Source organism: Carcharodon carcharias, chromosome 18 (assembly GCF_017639515.1).
Source record: "Carcharodon carcharias isolate sCarCar2 chromosome 18, sCarCar2.pri, whole genome shotgun sequence".
NCBI lineage: Eukaryota > Metazoa > Chordata > Chondrichthyes > Lamniformes > Lamnidae > Carcharodon > Carcharodon carcharias.
In genome coordinates, this window is record NC_054484.1 from 64,753,402 (window position 1) to 64,777,043 (window position 23,642).

The following is a 23,642-nucleotide window of genomic DNA, read 5'->3' on the forward strand; positions in this document are numbered from 1 at the left end:
AACAAATTCTGACATTTACTGATTGCTTCATCTCAAAGTTGGAAAGACAGAATGAATATTTGTCACAGTAAAAGTAAATGGTAAACCTGTTAGAATGAAAGTGGACACGGGAGCTTCCAACACAGTAATTAGGAACATGCCTTCAGATATTTAATAATGGTGGACATCAATTAAGTTTGGAATGAACAGCGGCCAAGTTAAAAACTTACACAGGTGAAGACATTCAAGTAAAAGGTATAAGCAGAGTAACTGTTCATTCTGGAAGCCAATCGGCAAAGCCACCAGTGTTGGTATTAAGAGGCAGAGGACCAAGCTTTCTAGGGCAAAATTGGCTATGGGAAATCAACCTTCATTGGCCACTGAGATTCCAAAAGGAAGCTGGAAGTGTTTCTGTTTTGAAAAGGCAGTATGTAAGGACTCAACAACTTGAAGAAATGCAGGCTGTCTTAGGCCAAACTCTGGAAGAACAGCAGAAGAAACTCAAAGGGACTCTGCTTGATGACAGAGTTTGAGATGAGTTCAGCAACCTTCGAAAGGAAAAAGAAAAACTGTTGAAAGAGCTTCACACATGACAAGATTCCCTCAGGTCAAAGCTGTACCTCTGGAAAGTATGAAGAGAAACAAAAAGAATTCAACACCTCTCTGAACGAACTGAAGAATGAGTTGGCGGAGAAAACACAACAATGTTCAATTTTCCAGGAGGCAGCAAACAAATACAAAAAGGAGATGGAAGAGCTGGAGAATCAGCTAAATGAAGCCAAAGAGGCTTTGGAAGCGAAAGTCGCAGAATTTTCCAAGAAACAGACAGATAATGAAGTTTTGGGAGACTCAGCCACTGAGCTCAGACAAGTCGTGCTGGCATCTGAGAGAAGTCTGGCCAATAGTGAAGTGAAAAAGAAGGCCGAGATTAAAGTCTGTGCTAGAAAGAAGAAGGCATGTAGAAAGAAGACACAGAAATACTAATAGAGCTTTAACTCTGACAGCATACATATACACTTCTGTACACTGGCCTGGCAATCAAATCGCAAATGCCATGCCCTTAGTCATTTGCTTTTACAAGAAATTAATGAGCATGTCCCAGTTCCACACAAACTTGTTTTATTGTTAAGTTTCTTAGAATCCTTGCCGGTTTGCGCTCGACAGACCAGAGACTGGACAATTTGGGACCCAGCCCGATTTCAAGTATGAGAACAATTGCTACATGGTTGGTCTCAGGAGCATGTATCAGACAAAATGAAACCATACTTCAACAGAAGACATTAAATAACCAGCCTGGATGGCATCTTATTGTGGGGTGCAAGGCCGATAGCTCCTCCAAAGGGAAGAGAGCCGCTTTTAATTGAGCTACATAGTGTCCATCCAGGAATTTCCCAATGAAGACCATAGCACTCAGCTAGCTATGGTGGCCAGGGATGGATGGTGAAATAGGGAGTTTATTAAAGCACTGTGTGCAATGTCAGCAACTGCAAAAATTGCCAGTGACAGCTCCATCACACCCATGGGAATGGCCAGGTAGACCCTGGGTGTGATTACACATTGACTACATTGGACCTTTTCTGGGAACAATATTTCTGCTCATTGTCGATACCCATTCAAAATGGTTGGACATACGTGAGGTGAAGTCACCAATGTCGGCTGCAACAATTGAGGAACCATGTCAGAGTTTTGCCATTCTCGGACTACCAGAAGCGGTTATTTCTGATAACAACACGGCATTTACAAGTGCTGAGTTCCAATGGTTTCTCAGCCTCAATGGTACTACTCATGTGAAAACTGCACTGTACTACCCTTCCTCAAATGGACTGGCTGAAAGGGCGGTTCAAACATTCATGGCAGGCATGAGAAAGCTAACCGGTGATTCCTTGGCAACCAAGCTAGCATGCTTTCTTTTTCATTACAGGACTATCCCTCACACAACAACAAGTGTTACACCTGCGGAGTTATTGTTGAAATGCCGTTTCAAGACGAGATTGAGCTTAATAATGCCGAATTTAGAGGGGAAGGTGGAAAGGAGTCAGGGAAGCCAGAAAACTAGACAAGACTGGCTTGGTCGCAAGAGGAAATTTATCATGGGAAAGCTGGTATACGTGAAAAACTTCGGGGAAAGACCAAAGTGGTTACTGGGTGAAATAAGTGAGGTGTCTGAACCTCTATCTTACCACCTGGAGGAGGAAGGCCGGATCATCTGTAAACATGTAGACCATTTAAGGAACAGGGAGACAAATCACCAAGATTTGGTCCCACCAGTGACCATGACCAGGCCTGCGTTTCCTGTTGAGGATATTCAGCCCAGGACTGACATGTCTGGTGTTCCTGTAAGAGTTGAGGATACAGAACTACAAGTGCCCATCGAAGCACCTGATGTTCAGGCAACTCCGGAAAAGGAGATTCCTGACAAAGAATCTGAAGTTGTGGAGCTGTGACATTCCACACGTACCAGGAAACCACCTGAAAGACTGAACTTGTAAATTCCTTACCCAGTGTAACTATTATGTTGTCTTGAAAAATATGTACTTGTAAATATAATATGTATAGCTGAGCTAAAGGGGGAGGAACGTAGTAATGGTGGTTTTATTTAGTGTGTAATGTACCTTAAAGAATAATACTTGTTAAGGAAAATCACATAATCTGTAGTAACCAATAGGAGAGTAGTGTGGGCTACCTCAGCAGTCAGTGTAGTGGTAGAGTTGGAGTTGAAAGCACACGTGTAGTTGCTGCTGAGTATATTGTAAACAAACTTAATGGGCTGAATCTTCTGGCTGATGTGCGGATGGCGGAGCCCACACGTCAGCACTTAAAATGTCACGCCTGTGTCCCGACGTCAGCACACGGCATCGCCATGTTTCGGTCAGTGGGCACGCTATGTAGCACGACGCGTCCCTGCCATTAATTAGAGGTCTCGTTAAGGCCATTAAGTGACCAATCGACCAGGAGTTTGAGGAGCCCAAATGAACTTCGGGTCAGTGCATGGGCCCAAAGGGCAGGCGGGTAAGTGATTTTTTCCACAAACCTCATTCAGTGGCGGGATGAGGTTTGATTTCTGTTTTTAAAAAGTTTACTAAAGTGTTTGTGTACTTCATTAATATTTCCCAACTCTTGTGACATTTTCACATGAGGGAGACATGTTAATGATTTTTTTATTTTTCTATTTTTAATGTCTCACAGACTTTCAGCGATCTCCCTGAGGCAGCACTTAGCCTCAGGGAGATGTGTGCTCTTTCGTGTGCATTCGCCAAAGAGAGCACTCTAGCAGTTGGGGAAAAAGTGAGCACACTCTGGCAGTTGGCGAATCCCCCCCGTCCCCCCCCCCCCCCCCCCCCCCCCCCCCCCCCCCCCCCCCCCCCCCGCACGGGAAGCGCTTCCCGTCGGGCCTTAATTAGCCCACCCACGTAAAATAGTGGCGGGGTCTGTTTCGGCGGTGGCAATCGGCTGCTTGCCCACCGCCAAGTCAGTCAGGCCCGCCAGCCCATCAAGGGCAAAATTCTATCCAAAGTTTCCACCCACGTTGTGTCTGCAGATCAACTCTATCACTAGCAGTACAACTTGGCCACCCTACAACACTGCTCATCATAGAATTGCATCGAACTACATAGAACATACTGCACAGAAACAGCCACTTGGTCCAACTGGCCCAGGCGGATTTTAATTCTCCATCCACATTAATAAATCCCTATCAATGTAACACTTTTTTAAAATTTCTCTCCCAGGTGTTCAGCTTTAGTTTAAATGCATTTATTCTATTTGCCACAATTACTCAATGTGGTAGTGAGTTCCACATTCGAATGATTCTCTGGATAAAGAAATTCCTCCTGAATTTCCTATTGGAATTATTGGTAACGAGCTCATACTTATGGGCTCTAGTTTTTTCCACAAGTGGAAACCATTTCCCTACATCCATAAAACCAAGCACTTGGATAACCTTACAAACCCTTATCAGGTCACCCTTCATTCTTCTCTTTTCTAAAGAAAACAGCCCAGTCCGGTCAGTCTTTCCTGATAAATATAACCTCTTAGTTCCAGAATCATCCTTGGGATTCTTTTTTGCTTTTACACCTTCTCAAATATTTCCACAACCTTTCTATAATAAGGAGACCAGAACTGTGCACAGTACCCTAAGTGTGATCAAACATTCAATCCAATTTATGTCCCTATTGACTTCAGTGTAAATTCTGCCACTGAGTATAATGGTAGGTCAATTTGATTTCACCCATTTTACACATTTCAAGGACTGGAAGTTCTAGTGACAGTCATGTTGTTATTTTAACAAACATAGCAATCAAATGGAGCACTGCAAGATCCCAAAAGCAGTAAGAGATGAATGGCTAGTTAATTTGATTTGTTTCTGTGATGCTGATCGAAGGACGGATCTTGACTAGTACAATAGAACATTTCTTCTTTGAATAGTGCCATGAGTCTTTCTGCCCAGCTGGTTTCTTCGTACAGTTGGCACTTCCAGCATTCCCTTTGCACTTTACCTGAGGCTTGTCTACCTGTTCAGTTGGATGTAAAAACTTCATGTGGCACTATTTGGAGAAGAACAAAAATTTCTCAGTAGGGACCCAACACCCTTGCTGGAAATGGCTGCTTGCATTGGATTCTGTGGGCCCCCTAACCTTGTTGGCACTTTAGACATAGCCTAGACATCATGGATACACAGACAGCAATTTAAAGCATGGTACCTCTTCCAGCTCCTGTGGACTTTGGTGAGGTCAGTGATGGATGTCCTGCAGTGGCCCTGTTTCAGCTCATGTTTTTTAAAAATTTATTCATGGGTTGTGGGCATCATTGACCAGGCCAGTGTTTATTGCCCAACCCTAATTGTCCTTGTTAAGAGTCAACCACATTGCTGTGGTCTAGAGTCACCTGTAGGATAGGCCAGGTAAGGACAACAGATTTCCTTCCCTAAAGGGACATTAGTGAACCAGATGTGTTGATACCTGTGCTGTTTCAAAGTGAGCTGAATGCTTTATACCAAGGGCTTCAGTTCAATACCTGGGCTTGCTGCTGTATCAAATATTTGGCATATAAATGTATGCCATGATTCTTAGGGAGTGGCGCTTGTTTACAGGAACAGTCTTTGGCACTGAGCACATGAGAATGTCTGAGAAAAACTCAGAACAAGTAGTGTTTTTAATTATCACAAAAAACTTATCTTTTGTGTGAATAACTGACCAATCATACATCTTTTTGTTCATCACATTAAAAAATACTATAAGCTTAAGCATTGTGTTAGTTTTTGCCATTCAGAGCAATTAAAAATGTAGGATATTTTCTAAGACTCTACCTTTGACATCCAAATACATTTTTTCCTCTTGTTTTCCATTTGGAAAGGTATGAAATATGCAGGAATACCAGCCTTTGTCTGATTTGAGAACTTCTTTGATTGTGATTGTGGAATGTTGATTTTTGACTTCCATTGTTATTCGCTGATTGTAATGATGTGTATTGTTTGGACGGTACACAGCAAGTTTTGTTCTGTTTCTGGATTTATTCCATTCAACTAATACCAACTGGACACCTTCATCAGAAAAGCCACATTGTAAGGTAACTGAATTGTCCTCTGCAACAGTTACATTCCCTTTAGTTATAAGCTTTGGCTGGACACCTAGGTAGAAAAGAAAGAAAATTGAGATATTATAAATTCACTTTGTGTAAATGGGTTTCTGCTGTACATCCAGCAAAGTCCCTACAGTGGAACAGGTCCTGCTCTGAGGAACTTTGTGGCCTAGGGTAAAAGCACCAGCAAATTTCACACCAACAATTTCCACAAATAGTAATGGAATGAAAAGCCCCTTTAATTGTTTTGGTTGTGTAATGAAGGTTGGTTAGGATACCAGTAGCATCTGAAAAACTTTGAAAAACTACCCCTGGAGTTTTGATATCAGTCTGACGAGACAGAGGAAGATGATTTATTTGACAGTGCAGCCAGCCCTCAGTATTTTACTTGAACTGGAGATCTTGTATAAAGCCTATGTTCAAATAAAGTTGCAAATGTCATCATTTACAGGGCTGAGAAAAGTTGTGAAAGATGTAACTGAAACTAAGTTCAATGTTGATGTGATTGGTTTAGTTTGTATTTTTTGGCAGTCACATTTCAAATGTGGGATTCGTGTTAAAAAGTTAGGATGTTCAGATACCTAGTTTCCATGATACAAATGCTGTTGATGTGGTGCACACAGACTTTGAAAAAGCATTTGACACAGTACCACACAACTGACTTGTGAGAAAAGTTATTGCTCCTGAAATAAAAGGGACAGTAGCAACCTGGATACAAAATTGGCTGATAAATAGGAAGCAGAGAGTAATGGTCAATGGATATTTTTTGGGCTGGAGGAAAGTTTGTAGTGGAGTTCCCCAGGGATCAGTATTGGAATGCTTGCTTTCCTGATATATATTAATGATCTAGATCTTGGTGTGCGGGGCACAATTTCAAAGTTTGCAGATTATATGAAATTTGGGAATGTTTGAACTACGAGGAACATGGTGTGGAACTTCAAGAGGACATAGACAAGTTGGTGAAGTGGGCAGATGGGTGGCAGATGAAGTTCAATGTGGAGAAGTGTGCGGTGACGCATTTCAGTAGGAAGAACTTGGGGAGACAATAGAAAATAAGGGGTGAAATTCTGAAGGGTGTGCAGGACCAGAAAGTCTTGGGTGTATACGTGCATAGGTTATTGAAGGTGGCAGGACAGGTGGGGAGAGCAGTTAATAGAGCATATAGTGCCCTGGGCTTTATTAGTAGGGGCATAGAGTACAAGAGCAAGGAGGTTGTGCTGAATTTATATAAGACACTCATTAGACCTCAGCTGGAATATTGTGTACAGTTCTGGGGACTATATTATAGGAAGGATGTGAACACATTGGAGAGAGTGCAGAAGAGGTTTACAAGGGATGAGAAAATTCAACTATGAGGATAGATTGGAAAGGTTGGGACTGTTCTCCTTGGAGAGAAAAGGCTGAGAGGAGATTTGATAGAGATGTTCAAAATCATGAGGGGGCTGGACAGAGTAGATAGGGAGAAACTGTTCCCACTCATAAAAGGATCAAGAACGAGAGAGCACAGCTTTAAAGTGATTTGCAAAATAAGCAAATGTGACATGAGAAAAAACCTTTTGACACAACGAGTGGTTCGAGTCTGGAATGCAAAGCCTGGAAGTGTGGTGGAGGCAGGTCAAATTGAGGCATTCAAGAGAACAATAGATGATTATCTGAATGTAAACAATGTGTAAGAGTACAAGGAAAAGGCAGGGCAATGGCACTAGGTCATAATGCTCATTTGGAGAGCCAGTGCAGACATGATGGGCCGAATTGCCTCCTTCTATGCCGTTAAGATTCTGTGACTCTATGGCCAGAATTTTGAGGTTGGCTTGTGGGGGTAGGTCAGGCGTGCATTCCGATGTCAGTGTGTGTCATTTAGACATTACATTTGGCAGGCATGCGCCGGAGGCAGCTGCATATCCGCCGAACTGTCAACGGCCTATTAAAACCATTAAAAAACAATTAAAGTAGCTATCAACACTGTCTGTCCAACCTTAAAGTTGGTGGGCAGGCGAAGAGCCCAAGCAGCCTTCACGTTTTTCAGGAAACCTCATGCCCCCCTGAAGGTTTTATTAAACAAATAAATAATTTCTGCACAATTCATAAACATGTCCCAGCTCATGTGACACTGTCGTATGAGGGGACAAATGCAAATATCTTTTATCTTCATTAAAAAATTTCAACATGTACTTAATCTTCTTGAGACAGCTCCGTGGCTCGGGGATATTTCTGCACTCTTTCGCGTGCATGGGCAAAAGAGCGCAGGCTCTGACGCTCCTTCTTCCCCCCAACCGCACAGGTAGCACTAAGCGTTATTGGATCTGTGTCATGCTGGACGGGCCTTAATTGGTCCGCCCACATAAAATGGCGGTGCCAATCACTTGCAGCGATCAGCTCTGTGCCAGCCCACACCCACTCCCGACCGGCCCGCCCGACGTTCAGAAAATTCTCACCAATGATTCTGTGGAAAGAGGTTAATCTGTTTGAATGAAGGAAGCAGTCAGAAAATCCTGACATAAAGGAAGTTCTTGAAATCTGAAGAAACAACCAATGTCAATTTGAAAAGAACTGCAGATTCTGCATGTTGCACACCAAGGTAGTTTATCTGGCTAGGTATACATCCAATGCTTCTGTCTGCTGCATTGATCTATACTGTGGAAACTTAGGACAAAGTCAGGTTGTTTGCACATAGTCTTTTTGCAGCCTATCAAAAGCATTTTCTGCTTTGCCATATTAGACCACTTGACTGGGCTAAGACCCAGGACTGAAAAGTTTGCTCGATCAAGCCTGCCTGCCACTTCTCAGTCTTTACCCTCCCACACCTCAGTGCACTACAGCTGCAGTATGTACAACCTACAACATGCACTGCAGCAGCTTGTCAGGCTTAATTTGACAATGTCTCCCTCCGCTGAAAACTCTACTTTTGAGAAGGACAAGAGCAGCAATACATATGTGTTCCATCAGAATTGCTGAATCAATACTGTGTAATCTGTTACCTAATATGATTGAGGGAGCACCATGCCCATAAGGCCTGAAGCAGTTTAAAGAGAAGGTCCATCAACATTTTCTCAGGGCAGTTAGGGATGGCCGACATATATATATATATATATGTATATATATGTATGTGTATATGTATCTCAACCTTGCCATATCATCATGAATTTTTTTTTGCATAAACCTTTTTGATATATCTGTGATACTAATAGCTTTTGAAAAGTGACTGACAAAAATCTAATCTAAAAACAGTTGTGAGGCACGTTTTGTTCGTAAGCTGATATTGGGAACATGTGTCCTAACCACTAACCTTATAACTCTTGGTCAGCGCACTTAGTATCTCCATTTGGTGGTTTCCTTTTCTTTGAATTATGTCCCTGTAGAGTGCCTTGAGATGTTTTTTTTCTATGTTAAAGGCACTACGTAAATGTATATATTGTTTTACCACTTTCTGCTCAATAGTTTTTCTTTAAATAATTTTAAAAGACAAGATAATACATTTCAGAAGTTTATTACAGTAAAAATTTAATTTGCTTTTTTGCATTAACAGAAGCTGTGCAATGTTGTGCATGAGAGAGAAAGTGAAGTAAAAATGGTAGTGGACAACATTTTTCAGATAGCAGTGCTTCCTGCCCCCATCTGCCTTAGGGAGCTGCAAACCAATCCGATTGTCCGGTCCGTCTGTAGTCCCAGCAGTGCCAAATTCAAGCAGTGGCTACTGCTGGGACCACAGGAAATCCCTGAAGAAGAGGAGCAAACGGAGACCAGACTTGAGGTAAGTCCAAGGTATCAGTGGGGTCTTGCTGGCAGGCCCTAGTGAGGGGGGTATGGGGGCTGGGTTTGAGAGGCCGGGAGGGGAGTGCTAAAGGAGGAGGCTGCATATAACCTTGTGGAGGGGGTACCTCCAATGGACACAGGGGACCCAAAAGGAGGACCTACCCCTTTCCCCCCTTTCTTCAGACCAGTTCAGCCAGGGCAGGCAATGGTGTAGTGGTATTGTCTAATAATCCAGAAACCCAGGGTAATTCTCTGGGGGCCTGGGTTCAAATCCTGCCATGGCAGTTTGGGGAATTTGAATTCAGTAAAAAACCTGGAATTAAAAGTCCAATGATGACCGTGAAATCATTGTCGATTGTTGTAAAAATCCACCTGTTGTTTGCTTTAGGGAAGGAAGTCTGTCGTCTGACTCACAAATGCCCTCTGAAATGGCCTAGCAAGCAACTCAGTTGTAACAAACTGCTAAAAGACACAAAAAAGGAATGGAACCGGATGGACAACTCGGCATCATCGACCTAGGCACCGGAAATGATAAAGGCAATCTCTCCCTGTTGGACCTGCAAAATCCTCCTCACTTACGTCTGGGGGCTAGTGCCAAAATTGGGAAAGCTGTCTCACAGACCAGTCAAGCAACAGCCTGACATAGTAACCCTCATGGAATCAGAATAACGGACACCACAATCACCATCCCTTATGACAGACCCAGCAGAGGGGGTGGCACAGTGGTGTATCGTCGGGAGGGAGTTGCCCTGGGAGTCCTCAACATTAACTCCGGACCCCATGAAGTCTCATGGCATCAGGTCAAACATGGGCAAGGAAACCTCCTGCTGACTACCACATACTGCCCTCCCTCAGTGCTCCTCCATGTTGACCATCACTTGGAGGAAGCAATGAGGGTAGCAAGGGCGTAGACTGTACTCTGGATGGGGGATGTCAATGTCCATCACCAAGAGTGGCTCTTAACCACTACCGACCGAGCTGGACATGTCCTAAATGACGTAGCTGTTAGACTGGGTCTGTGGCAGGTGGTGAGGGAAAAACATCCTCATCCTGCCTGCTGCACATACATCTATCCATGACGGTATCGGTAGGAGAGACCACCGTACAGTCATTGTGGAAACAAAGTCAAACCTTCACATTGAGGATACCCTCCATCATGTTGTGTAGCACTACCACTGTGCTAAATGGGATAAATTTCGAACAGATCTAGCACCACAAGGCTGGGGATCCATGAGACACTGTGGACCATCAGCAGCAGCAGGATTGTACTCGAACACAATCTGTAACCTCATGGCCCAGCATATCCCCCACTCTACCATTACCATCAAGCCAGGGGATCAACCCTGGTTCAATGAAGAGTGCAGGAAGGCATGCCAGGAGCAGCACCAGGCACACCTAAAAATGAGGTGTCAACGGGGTGAAGCTGTAAAACAGGACTACTTGTGTGCCACACAGCATAAGCAGTAAATGATAGACAGAGCTAAGTGATCCTACAACCAACGGATCAGATCTAAGCTCTGGAGTCCTGTCACACCCAGTCGTGAATGGTGGTGGACAATTAAACAGCTCACAGAAGGAGGAGGCTCCACAAATATCCCCACACTCAATGATGGAGGAGCCCAAAAGGTTCAAAAATGGAGGTGCAAAAGATAAGGTTGAAGCATTCACAACAATCTTCAGTCAGAACTGCCAAGTGGATGATCCATCTCAGCTTCCTCCGGAGGTGCCCAGCACTACAGGTGCCAATCTTCAGCAAATTTGATTCACTTCATGTGATACCAAGAAACGGCTGAAGGCACTGGATACTGCAAAGACTATGGGCCCTGACAATATTCCGTCAATAGTACTGAAGACTTGTGCCCCAGAACTTGCCGCACCCCTAGCCAAGCTGTTCCAGTATAGCTACAGCACAGATATCTACCCGGCTAGGTGGAAAATTGCCCAGGTATGTCCTGTACACAAAAAGCAGGATAAATCCAACCCGGCCAATTACCACTCCATCAGTCTATTCTCCATCATCAGTAAAGTAACGGAATGGGCCATCAGCAGTGCTATCAAGCGGTACTTGCTTAGCAATAACCTGCTCACTGATGCCCATTTTGGGTTCCGCCAGGGTCATTTAACTCTGACCTTATTACAGCCTTGGTTCAAACATGGACAAAAGAGCTGTATTCCCGAGGTGATGTGAGAGTGACTGCCCTTGACATCAAGGCAGCATTTGACCGAGTGTAGCATCAAGGAGCCCTAGCAAAACTGGAGTCAATGGAATCAGAGGGAAAACTCTCCACTTGTTGGAGTCATACCTAGCACAAAGGAAGATGGTTGTGGTTGTTGGAGGTCAGTCATCTCAGCTCCAGGACATCACTGCAGGAGTTCCTCAGGGTAGTGTCCCTAGGCCCAACCATCTTCAGCTGCTTCATCAATGACCTTCCTTCCATCATAAGGTCGGAAGTGGGGATGTTCGCTGACGATTATACAATGTTTAGCACCATTCGCGACTCCTCAGATACTGAAGCAGCCTATGTCCAAATGCAGCAAGACCTGGACAATATCCAGGTTTAGGCTGACAAGTGGCAAGTAATATTCATAATGTTTAATGGCATTAACATCACTGAATCCCCCACTATCAACATCTGGGGGATTACCATTGACCAGAACTGGACCAGCCATATAAATACTATGGCTATAAGAGCAGGTCAGAGGTTAGGAATCGTGCGAAGAGTAACTCAACTCCTGACTCCTCAAAGCCTATCCACCATCTACAAGGCACAATTTAGGAATGTGATGGATACTCCTCACTTGCCTGGATGAGTGCAGCTCCTACAACACTGAAGAAGCTGAACACTGTCCAGTACAAAGCAGTCTGCTTGATTGACACCACATCCACAAATATTCATTCCCTCCACCACCGATGCACAGTAGCAGCAGTGTGTATCATCTACAAGATACACTGCAGGAATTCACCAAGCCTCCTTCGACAGCACTTTCCAAACCCACGACCACTACCATCTAGAAGGACAAGGGCAGATAAATGAGAACACCACCACCTGGAACTCCCCCTCCAAGTCACCCACCATCCTGACTTGAAAATATATCACCATTCTTTCACTGTCGCTGGGTCAAAATCCTGGAACTCCATTCCGAACAGCACTCTGGGTGTACTTACACCACGTGGACTGCAGCAGTTCAAGAATGCAGCTCACCACCACCTTCTCAAGGGCAACTAGGGATGGGCAATAAATACTGGCCCAGCTAGCGAAGCCCACACCCCATGAATGAATAAAAAAAGAAGCTGGTGGTCTACCACCTGGTGGGCCTCCCCTGTGTAGGTAAAATAGCCGCGGGGGCAAGATGGGGCTCTTAAATGGCCATTAATTGACTATTTAAGGGCCTCAATAAGCCCAAGGATGGGCAAGCCTCCTGCCCCCGCTGCATGAGAGACAGATCAGGTGGAAGGTAGTCAGTGGGTAGACCTTGTGTTGCATCTTATGAGCCCCTTGCCTTTAAACATGCTGTCAGGGGTCTGTAAAATTCTGCTCAGAGTTCTGATTACACAATTGTTGCTTCCTTATGTGTTGCTGGAAATTTAGAAAATTAATAAGCAGAGGGAGAGAGAGACTGGACTCAGAAGTAGATCTGAAAGATAATTCCTAATTTATTGTTTGTTCAAATAATATGAAAAAAAGAACAGGGAAGTCAACTAATTAAGAAATGGGAAGGATAGATTCTTGAGAGACCACAGAGATAACAGTAGAAAGCAAAGAAAAATTGTCACCAGGTGTATCCTCAGAACATAGATACACTGCACATGCTCAAATTGTACAAAATATATTCTTCTCTGTGTACTAAAACAGAGGTCTAAACTCAACATTGTTGCATAAGTTTTATGGTTACTCACCATGTAGCAACTTGGGGCCGTTGTGTTTCATACAATATTTGATTATTCATGTCTATTCTTGTAAGTTTTGACTCCATTCTTAAACAAATAATTATTGAATCCTTATTTTTCATAAAATTACCTGTTTTTGCTAATATTCTGTAATCTCAGTCCTCTGTTTGTAGCCAGTTTGAAATTCATTGGGTGAAATTTTATGGCAGTGGGATTTTACGGTCCCCGCCGAAGCCAATGAGGTTTAGAATGTCTCGCCGCATTTTATGGCCCCATCCCCGCCGAAACGGGGCTGTAAAATTCTGCCCATTCTGTTACTTGTTCCCTGACTCCACATGCTCTTTCCTTAGTCATGTGTCCAATATATGGTACCTCACTGAAGGGTCTTTGAAAGGCTGTGTGCATTGCAAACATTGTTTCCCATTCTGTTACTACTTCAAAGAATTTTGTAAGATTGATCAAACATGACCTACCCTTCTGAAATCTGTGCTGACAATTTTGATTTCTGGATTTTTAAAATTACATCTTTAGTAAAGACTCTAGTATTTTTGCTACCATTGACATTAAACTTGTATTCCCTAGATTTATTCAATCTCCTTTTTGAACATAAAATAACATTAGCTGTCCTGTAACCCTCTGGCACAATTCTCTTTTCTATAAAATGTAAATACTTACACACATAAGTATTCACCCAGGCCAGGCTTTATCTTCACTAAGTTTGTCTAATGTATCAATAATCTTCTCATCTATCTTAAATTTCTTGATAACATTTTTGATTTCTTCCTCTAATTTCATGTCCACATTGTTAGTCTCCCTGGCAAAGCCTGAGCCAAAGTAATTTCAATTCTTATATATAAGCCCTGATTTTTAACTAGAGGCAGCAGTTCTATGGGTGAAAGATGAGATAGGTGACCAACTGTTCCAATATTGGTAACGAAGCTTGGGAGAACTTAATTCCAGGCTTCAATCTGATAATGGGCAGGGACACAATATTATGTGGCAGGAGGTTGCCCCCATGGAGCAGAGAAATGGCCCCCACTCCTCATCACAACCGGATTTTGGAGGGTTTAGCCTTTAGCCAAGGAAAGACAGGGCAGGGCTGTTGGATCCTGATCCCCAGTTTGTTGGGGCTTTTGGATCCAGAGTTGGTACAAAAGACAGAGTTGATCAGCAGACAGTTCTTAGGTGGAACATATTCTGTTTATTTACAAAGGTACTCAGCAGCTACACTTGTGTGCTTTCAACTCAAACCTTGTCTCCATGCTTTTCCTTACTAGCTCAGACTACTGACCACGGGTAGCCCGCACTATTCCTCCCTTGGTTACATAAGACAATGTCATCTTCCTTTATATTATCCTTCTTAAACGTATACTACACGTTACATAAAACCATAATTACCACATCCCACAATAGGATACCATCCTGGCTGGTTATTTCTTGTCTTCTGTTGAAGTGCAGTTTTATTTTGTCAGATACAGGCTCTTGTGACCAAACATGAAGCATTTTTTCTTGTACGTTGGATAAGATTGGGTCTCGACTTGTCCAGTATCTGATCTGTCTAGCACATACCAGAGATGAATCTAAGAAATCCGACAGCCAAATGAATTCTTGCGGAACTGGGACACCCTCACTTTTTCCTTGTAAGGACAAATGACTCAGTGCATCATTGTTTGCAATTTGATTTCCAGGCCTATGAGTGAAAGCATACTCATATGCAGCCAGGATCAACACCCATCGTAGTATTCTTGCTGAGGCAATGTGTGGTATAGCCTTATCCTTGCTGAACAATCCTAGCAATGCCTTGTGGCCTGAAACAGTAGTAAAATGACGGCCATGTACGTACTGGTGAAATTTCTTGACACCAAAATGATTGACAGGAGGCCTTCATTTTCTACCTGTGAGTATCCCTTTTCCGCTATGGTTAACGCTCTTGAGACATATCCTATAGGCTGTTTCCTGCCATCGTCCATTCAATGAGAGACTACTGCTCCCACTCCATAGGGAAATGCGTCACATGTCAACATCTTTCCTCTGATCATAATGTACTATTGGTTAGATGAGTGCAACAATTTTTTTACTTTTATGAAAGCTTCTTTCTATGGTGTCTCCCAAAAACAACAATGGTTCTTCTTGAATAGGTAATACAGGGGTGCCAGTTTTGTGGACAAACTGGGTAAGAAACACCCATAATAATCGATCATTCCCAAAAATAATTTGAGCTCAGAGTTGTTCTTTGGTGCAGGTGCCTCTTTTATGGCTCTCACCTTTTCCTCAACCAGGTGGAGGCCCTGTGAATCTACATGGTGAACCAAATAGATCACCTCCCTTGCTTGGAACGTGCACTTTTTTTTTAATGCACTCCAGCCTGCTAGAAACATTTTAAGACTTCTTCTTAGTTTGTCAAATGCTCCTTTTCAGTAGTCCTGTCACGAGAACGTCATCTAACTAAACTATAACGTGGGACAGTCCCTGTAGTAAACTTTCCATTGTTCTCTGGAATATGGTGCAAGCTGACGAGATTCCAAAAGGCAAACGGGTTTATTGGTACAACCCTTTATGTGTATTAATTATGACAAATTTCTGGGAGGCCTTCTCTAACACTAATTGTTGATAGGCATGACTCATGTCAAGCTTTGTGTAGGCGGTTCCACCTGCCAGCTTAGCATCTAGGTCTTCAATTTTCAGTATGGGATGTCTGTCTAGCCTAACCACTTTATTAACCATCCATTTGCAGTCTCCACAAATTCAAATGCCTTGGTCAGGTTTAAGGATGGGCACTATTGGTGCTACCCATTCTGAGAACTGTACAGGTTGTATAAGGCCCTGTTTCTTTAATCCGTCCAGTTTGGTGTTGACAATCTCCCCAAGTGCATAAGGTACTGATCTTGCATTCATGAATTGGTGGGCTGACTCTGGATCCACATGAATTTTTGCTTGCAGCCTTGGATCTTCCCAAGTTTGTCCTCAAAGTCTAAGGCATATTTTTGTAGTAGTTCTGGTAACCCACTTGCTCTCAGCTAGAAAATTTCAGTCCATTCTAACCTAATTTCTTTAAACCAGTTTTGTCTAAGGAGACTTGGCCTCTCACCTGCTGCCAGCATCAAGGGTAGTTTTACCAATTGGCTTCCATAATGGACAGTAACTCTGTTAATGCCTTTGACTTGGATGTTTAACCCGTATAAGTTTTTAATTTGCATCAGTTTCTTCCAAATTTAATTTATATATACCATAATTCAGATATTTGAAATTGTGTTCACCAATCACTGTAGTGTAAGCTCCTGTATCCATTTCCATTCTAATAGATCTGTCATTTACCTTCTTGTTACATACATTAGTTCTGTTTTTCCAACTTTCAAATTAAATAATGAATAAATATCTGAATTTGCTGCTTCAGGCTCTTCTACATTGTAGATCTCATTGGGTTTTTCTTTTGATTAAAAGTCTGCCTGATTGTTTCCTTTAACTGTCTCATTAGGTGTCCATTTCATTGACAATAAAAGCATCGATTTTTTAAAACTGTCAATTAGCATAAGGTTGTCTGTTGCCATTATTCCTTGTTTTCACTGCTAAGTCATTTATTTTTATTTGTCTGCTAGCGGTGGCTGTTTCCCGCTTCTCAGGAGAGTGTTGAATTTTTGTGCTCTTTTTGGCTGGGCCTTCCTGCCCAACATGGAGGATGGCGCCATTTTGCATACCCTGTATGGCTTTCGAATCCCTTACTGCACTTTCCATGACCAGTGCTATCTCTAGCGCCTTCTTAAAATCCAAATTTGTTTCAGAAAGTAATCTTTTCTGAATTGTGTCCTCATTCACACTGCACACTAAATGATCTCTGAGCATGTCATTTAAAAATGTACCAAACTCACAATGTTCTGTTAATTGTTTCAAATTTGTCACATAACAAGCAACTGTCTCCCTCGGTGCTCTGTTTCTTCAGTTAAATTTGAACTGTTGCACCAACCATTGGCTGGTAATGACCTTTTATGAGGTCCACCAAATCATCAAAACTTTTTGAATTTGAAGCACTGGGAGCCGTCAAACTTTAAATCAAGCCATAGGCTTTACTCCCACACATGGGTAAGAGGATTGCTCGCCTCTTCTCTTCCCCCACAATGTCATTCTCTTGGAAAAAAAGACGTGAGGCATTCAATATAATGAGACCAATCATCTGTGGCTGGATCAAAAGGATCAATTCCTCTGAAGTGCAGCATTCTGTGAGGGGATTGCTTCAATGATTAGGACTGAAATCCTATTTACAATCAACGTGCAAGGTACAGCCCAATTTAGTTTCCCTTGATTTCTTTCATTAACTTGTTTTATTCTCAAAGCCAATTTATTGTATCTTCGCTTTATCCTCACTTTTTCCTAGCTTTTTTGCTGCTTTTTCCTCATCGCCAATTTGTTGGATCCTGGCCTCCAGTTTGTTGGGACTTATGGATCTGGGTTGCATGCTTGATTTGGGATGGCTGAGTTGGTACAATAGATTAGCAGACAGTTCTTAGGTGGAACACATTCTGTTTATTTACAAAGGTGCTCAGCAGTTACGCTTGTGTGCTTTCAACTCAAACCCTGTCTCCATACTTCTCCTTACTAACTCAGACTACTGACTATAGAGGTAGCCCATGCTACTCCTCTCTTGGTTACATAAGATCATATTATCTTGCATTATAACATTCTTCTTAAACATATAATACACATTACATAAAACCATAATTACCACAAGGGCAGACTAAACTTTTCTTGTGGAGCCCAAAGAAGCTTTCTTGCTCCCCTTCTCCCCATAAGGAAAATCAAAAATTTAAAATTTACCTTTTGGGTGGGGTCTCTTCTTTCATTTGCCAAAATTCCATCTGTTTAATATCCCTGTAAAATTTTATTTAGAATGCACAATGTGACCCTCAATATATCCCTCATTGTCTAACAGGGCAGGCCTGATAGCAGGTTGCCAGGTTACTGTTGACTGGCAACCAGAAAGCATGTGGACCATTCAAGATCCCATCTTAATATTCTCTCTGCAGCACAATGTAATTACAGATGAGGAAGATATTTATCCCATTTTAATTCATCCATCCATCGAAATCAGAAGAATGGTCCCATTTCAGTTTCCAATTGTTTCTTAAAAGATTCTAGGGTTTCCCCCTTTACTATTCTTACTACTTGATACATTTATCTGTATGAAAATGTATTCCTTGACACCAGTTCCAAATTGAACTTTTGTTAGTTTGAATGTGTCTCCCTGCTGTACTTCCTTAATTTTATTTAAAGTGATAGTCATGATTTACCTTCTTTATTTTTTAATTGTCCAAGATATCACTTTCGGATCATCTATTATAAGTCCCTTTTTAGTCTGAAAAGCCATTTGCTCTTTTCATATATGTCAGTCCTTTAACAATTGTGGTCAACCACATGGCCCTATTTTGCACTGCCTTTTAATGATTGAAGGTCAGCATTTTGCATCAACAGCCCTAATTGGCTGATGTACCTAATATGTGATCTGTCTGGGGCACTGTACAGTTTGGCCATGTCTTCTTTAACTATTTTGGCTCATTGGTTTAATATTCAATTGATTTTGTTAATTGCTGTTTTCATTGCATTCATTGGAAGTGTTGAAAGATAAATCTAGTACGATTTCTAGGCCTCTTTCATGGGTCTATGGGTATATCACCATCATTCATAGAGTGCATATTTTTATTTGTTTTCCTTATTTCCATTTTTTGCATTTTATTTCATCTGCTGATTCTCTTGCCCACTTACAAATTTGATCCAACTCATTTTGTAATTGATGAACTGCCTCCTTTAACTCCATTGGCACCCCTGGTTTTCTAATGGCCTGGATTTTATGGTAGTCATGATACCAAAACTGTCAGCATGCACACTTATTACTCGCCTCTCCTCTGAAAATGACCATGGTTCTGGAGGCTGTACAAGTACTGTTAAATGCAGACAGCCAGAAATTGTTGTCAGTGATTCTACACTTCCCCACAAGATGTGTTGTTGAAGTCTCCGCCCACCACCCCCCCCATGCCTGCCATCAAGTAGAAATCACTGAACTGACTAGAATTTACAATTTTATACTATTTGTCTCACTGTAAAAACTATTTAAAATTTACAACTTGTTGAATGATGTAATTGAGATCTAACAATGCCAATGTATTAAGTTCATCATTACTGCTGAACAGCTTCACTAGCCTGCCTAATTGATTAGTAGCCATTAAATAAATGCTTTAGATTCTGAAACCTTAAACCTGAATACAATTACCCATATTTTGCAGTCAGCAGCAAAGCAATGGCACTCACCAGTGACTTTGAAGAAATTGTCCATAAAGACCTAGTGATCTGGTGGCATGGTGGTGCAATGGTTAATGCTGCTGCCTCACAGCTCCAGGGACCTAGGTTCAATCCTGACCTTGAGGATCTGTCTGTGTGGAGTTTGCATATTCTCCCTGTGTCTGTGAGTTTCTGCCAGGTGCTCTGGTTTCTTCCCACCACTCAAAGGTGTGCTGGTTAGGTGGATTGGCTACAGAAAATTGTCCCCCAGTGTGTGTGTGTCCTATAATGGACTGGCATCCTGTCCTGGGTGTACCCTACCTAATGCCCATTGCCTGTCAGGATAGGCTCTGACTCCCTGTGACATTGATGAAGTGGTTCTGGAAAAGTGAGTGAAAAAAGATCTAGTAATCTCTCTGGCATGGATTTCCCCTTTTCCTGACGTCAGTTTAAATCTGATACCACATCAAGGGGATCCCCATGCATCCAGCAACAGTGGTGTCATTAGGCATGGTAAGTAAGCAATTACATTGTTGCATTTTCACAGGAAGTGAAAAGCACTGATTTCTTCATTTTTAATCAAAATTTTACAGAAAGTGACATACACATTGAATTAAGGTAGAAGCTATGGTACAATAAACTTCTAAAATAAAATTAAAATATGCTTTTGTTATCATATAGAGAATTGTGATATTATACAAATATGAAATTAGATTTTCATCACAAGTGAGGAGGTTCAGCAGTAATTATGAACATAGTGCACTGTTAGAATCCAGTTACACCTTATTAGTGGTTTGGGCTAGGCCTGGACACAGCACTCAGCACTGCCCACCTCAACACAACACCTCCAGTTAAGGTTTTCCATCCTTCAGCAATTTTTAAAAGATCGATTCTCAGGTTTACTTTGAACCTCTATAACTTTGAGTTTAATTAATAGTCTCTTGTGTGGAACTATCTCAACTATCTTTTGGTAGTCTAGGTATGCAACTTTATAGGATTTTCCACAGTCCAATTGGGTTAACTGCTGTGTACTAAGTTTTAATATGCAGACAATCTTCAAGTTTGCTCCTTACAGCTGATTCCTCTTGGAATCTTTTTGTTGTGATTACATTATACATACAAACATATGAATTAGGAATAGGAGTAAGCCATTCATTCCTTTGAGCCTGCTCTGCCATTTGATAAGATCATGGCTGATCTGACACTGGCATCAACATTACTTTCCTGTTCACCGCCTATAACCTTTGACTCCCTTGTCAAGCAAGAATCTGTCTAACTCTGCCTCAAAAGTATTCAAGACCCTGGCTCCACTGCTCTCTGGGGAAGAGAAGTCCACAGACTAACAATCCACTGAGAGAAAGGTTTTCTCCCCATCTCAGTCCTATCTGGGACACCCCTTATTTTTAAACTGTTTCCCCTACTCATAGTCTCTCCCACCAGGGGAAACATCCTTTCAGCATCCACCATGTCAAGTCCCCTCAGAATCTTACATGTTTCAATAAGATCACCTCTCATTCTTCTAAACTTCAATGGATACAGACTCAAGCTGTCTAACCTTTCCCCATAAGATAACCCTTTCATTCCAGGAATCAGTTAAGTGAACCTTTCCTGAAATGCTTCTAAGCAATTATATCCTTCCTTAAGTAAGGAGACCAAATAGACTATACTCAGTACTCTGGATGTGGCCTCACCAAAACCCCACAAAACTGTAGCAAAACTTCCCTACTTTTATACTCCATTCTTTTTGTAATAAACGACAACATTCTATTAGCCTTTCTAATCATTTGCTCTACTTGTACACTAACTTTATTCATGTACCAGGATACCCAAATCCCTCTGTACCACAAAGTTCTGCAATCTCTCTCCATTTAAACAATATGCTGCTTCTATTCTTTCTGCCAAAGTGGACAAGTTCACCTTTTCCCACATTATGCTCCATCTGCCAATATTTTTCCCACTCACTTAACCTGTCTATAATCCTTTGCAAATGCTTTATTGGTAGTTTAAGAAGGTTTCATTCCTTTTGCCCTACTTTTATCAAGTTTAATCCATTCATTATTCCCACCTTATTTGCTTCTTTCAGCACATGCCTTGCTTTCTTGGTACCAACTCCCCTGATTATACTGTTCCAACATTTGATCGCTGATGGCTTGCTCTTGGGATTTGATGTTAATTTGAAAATCTCACTGACCTCTTACAGACTCATTTGCTGAGTTCAAGGCCATTTTTTTACCCTTAAAAATCTCCTTACTTTTACCTTAAACATCCTATAGCAAACACACCTCATGCCTGCCATCAGATTGTTACATGTCTTTTGTTACCTTTTACAATTTCTTTCTTATGGTTGATTCATTTTGTTTTAAGTTCTCACAGGGCCATTTGTTTCTTATGCTCTTTTTGTTAGCCCTCTTAGAGATTAACTTAATTTAAAAGCTCTTTTAATAAATTTCCTTCAATCTTAGTTCCCTTTGAACTCAGGTAGTCTTCTTTAACATAATTATCACAGATACTTCATTTTGATGTAGTTTTTCTCCATTATCTCCCTTTGACCTTAATTTATTTAAATCTTTGAAATGCTTATCACTTTATAACTGATTTCTCCACTTTTAAGCTTACCTGATGTTCTGAGACTTATGAAAATATAACTCTTACAGTAGCTGCCTCTTTAACAGAATAAGATCATATCATAATAGGAACAGGAGTAAGCCATTCACAAGAAATAAAAGCAAGAGTAGACAAACATGGCCCTTCGAGCCTGCTCCACCATTCAATGCGATCATGGCTGATCTTGGGTTTCAGTTTCATTTTCCTGCTGGCTCACAATGTCCCTTCATTCCTTGAGAGACTAAAAATGTCTATCCCAGGCTTAAATGTATTTAACAATGGAGCATCTACAACCCTCAGGGTAGAGAATTCCAAAGGTTCACCAGCCTTTGTGGAAAGTAATTTCTCTTCATCTCAGTTCTAAATGATTGGCTGCTTATCCTGAGACTGTGGCCCCATGTTTCATATCCCCTGACCAGCGGAAACAATTTGTCAGCATCCACCCTATCAAGCCCCTTCAGAATCTTGTATGTTTCAATGAGATCGCCTCTCATTCATCCAAACTCCAGAGAATATAGGCCCAATTTACTCAACCTCTCATCATAGTATGACTCCTTCATCTCAGGGACCAATTTAGTGAACCTTGCTGTACTGCCTCCAATGTAAGTGTATCCTTTCTTAAATGTGGAGACCAAAGCTGCACACATTATCTAGATGTGGTTTCACTAAAACCCTGTACAATTGTAGCACGACTTCTTTACTCCTGCCTTCCAATTCCATTCACCCCACTAAACCTGCTGTGTCATTCAGTATATCATGGCTGATTGATTTTGACCTGATTTTGACCTGAACTCCACTTTCCTCTGTGCCCCGCTCAACCCTCAGCCCTGAGAAAAAATAGCCCAGGATTCAATGTGTATAACATGCATTGGTGTTGATCAGCTTTTTATCCAATTGATTCCCTGTAACTCAATGTTGATGGACTGCTTTATTTAACAACAGAATCACAGGTGTTCTCCTGGAGGGGAGTTGTACAACTTGGCTTTGGCTTGTTATTACCCATAATATAATGATTTTCTACAAGGGTTCTCCTGCTGGTCTATGAGGCTGAGCATCAAAACCCTAAGAAAATGGTGTAAATTGTGTCTAAGTATCCTAAAGCTTTTGAATATATTCAGCAGGAACACTCTAGATTGGCTATCACACCACTCTTATAATATTGGGATGAATTTTCCAGGTTCATTGGTGTCAGGCTGATATGTGGGAGAGCTGGCAATATGGTAGGAGTTAAGGCATTGGGAGGACAGCTGGAAGATTTCCCACTGCCATGGCATATGGACAGTGGCTGGCACCTCAATGGCTCAGCCACCCACCAAGTGGCCAACAGAACCACTTAAGGGTCCAGTTAGGGCCCACTACCCATCTCTGTGGGCATTTTGCTCATGTCTTTAGGATCTGCAGCCATGTGAGGATACTTCCGAGTACACACTTCCATCCTCCCACAGTGGGTTCCCAGTGCCCTCTCTGATTAATTTGACAGCTCTGAAAGCTAAAGGCTAAAGCATTTTATTATAGTGACCAGATATCCTTACTGTAATGATTGGTAATTGGGCAGTTGAATAATGCAAAACAA

General features: G+C 41.9%; 1 protein-coding gene across 3 annotated transcripts in view; it reads right to left on the reverse strand.

Moving 5' to 3' along the window:
- The window catches only part of LOC121290350 (T-cell immunoreceptor with Ig and ITIM domains-like), a 60,292-nt gene that overhangs the window by 32,899 nt on the left and 3,751 nt on the right, over positions 1–23,642 (reverse strand). For all 3 annotated transcript variants that reach the window (XM_041210703.1, XM_041210701.1, XM_041210700.1), the window contains exon 2: positions 5,285–5,605. In XM_041210703.1, the coding sequence (XP_041066637.1) occupies positions 5,285–5,605 (321 nt within the window). The remainder of the gene's footprint in view (positions 1–5,284; positions 5,606–23,642) is intronic.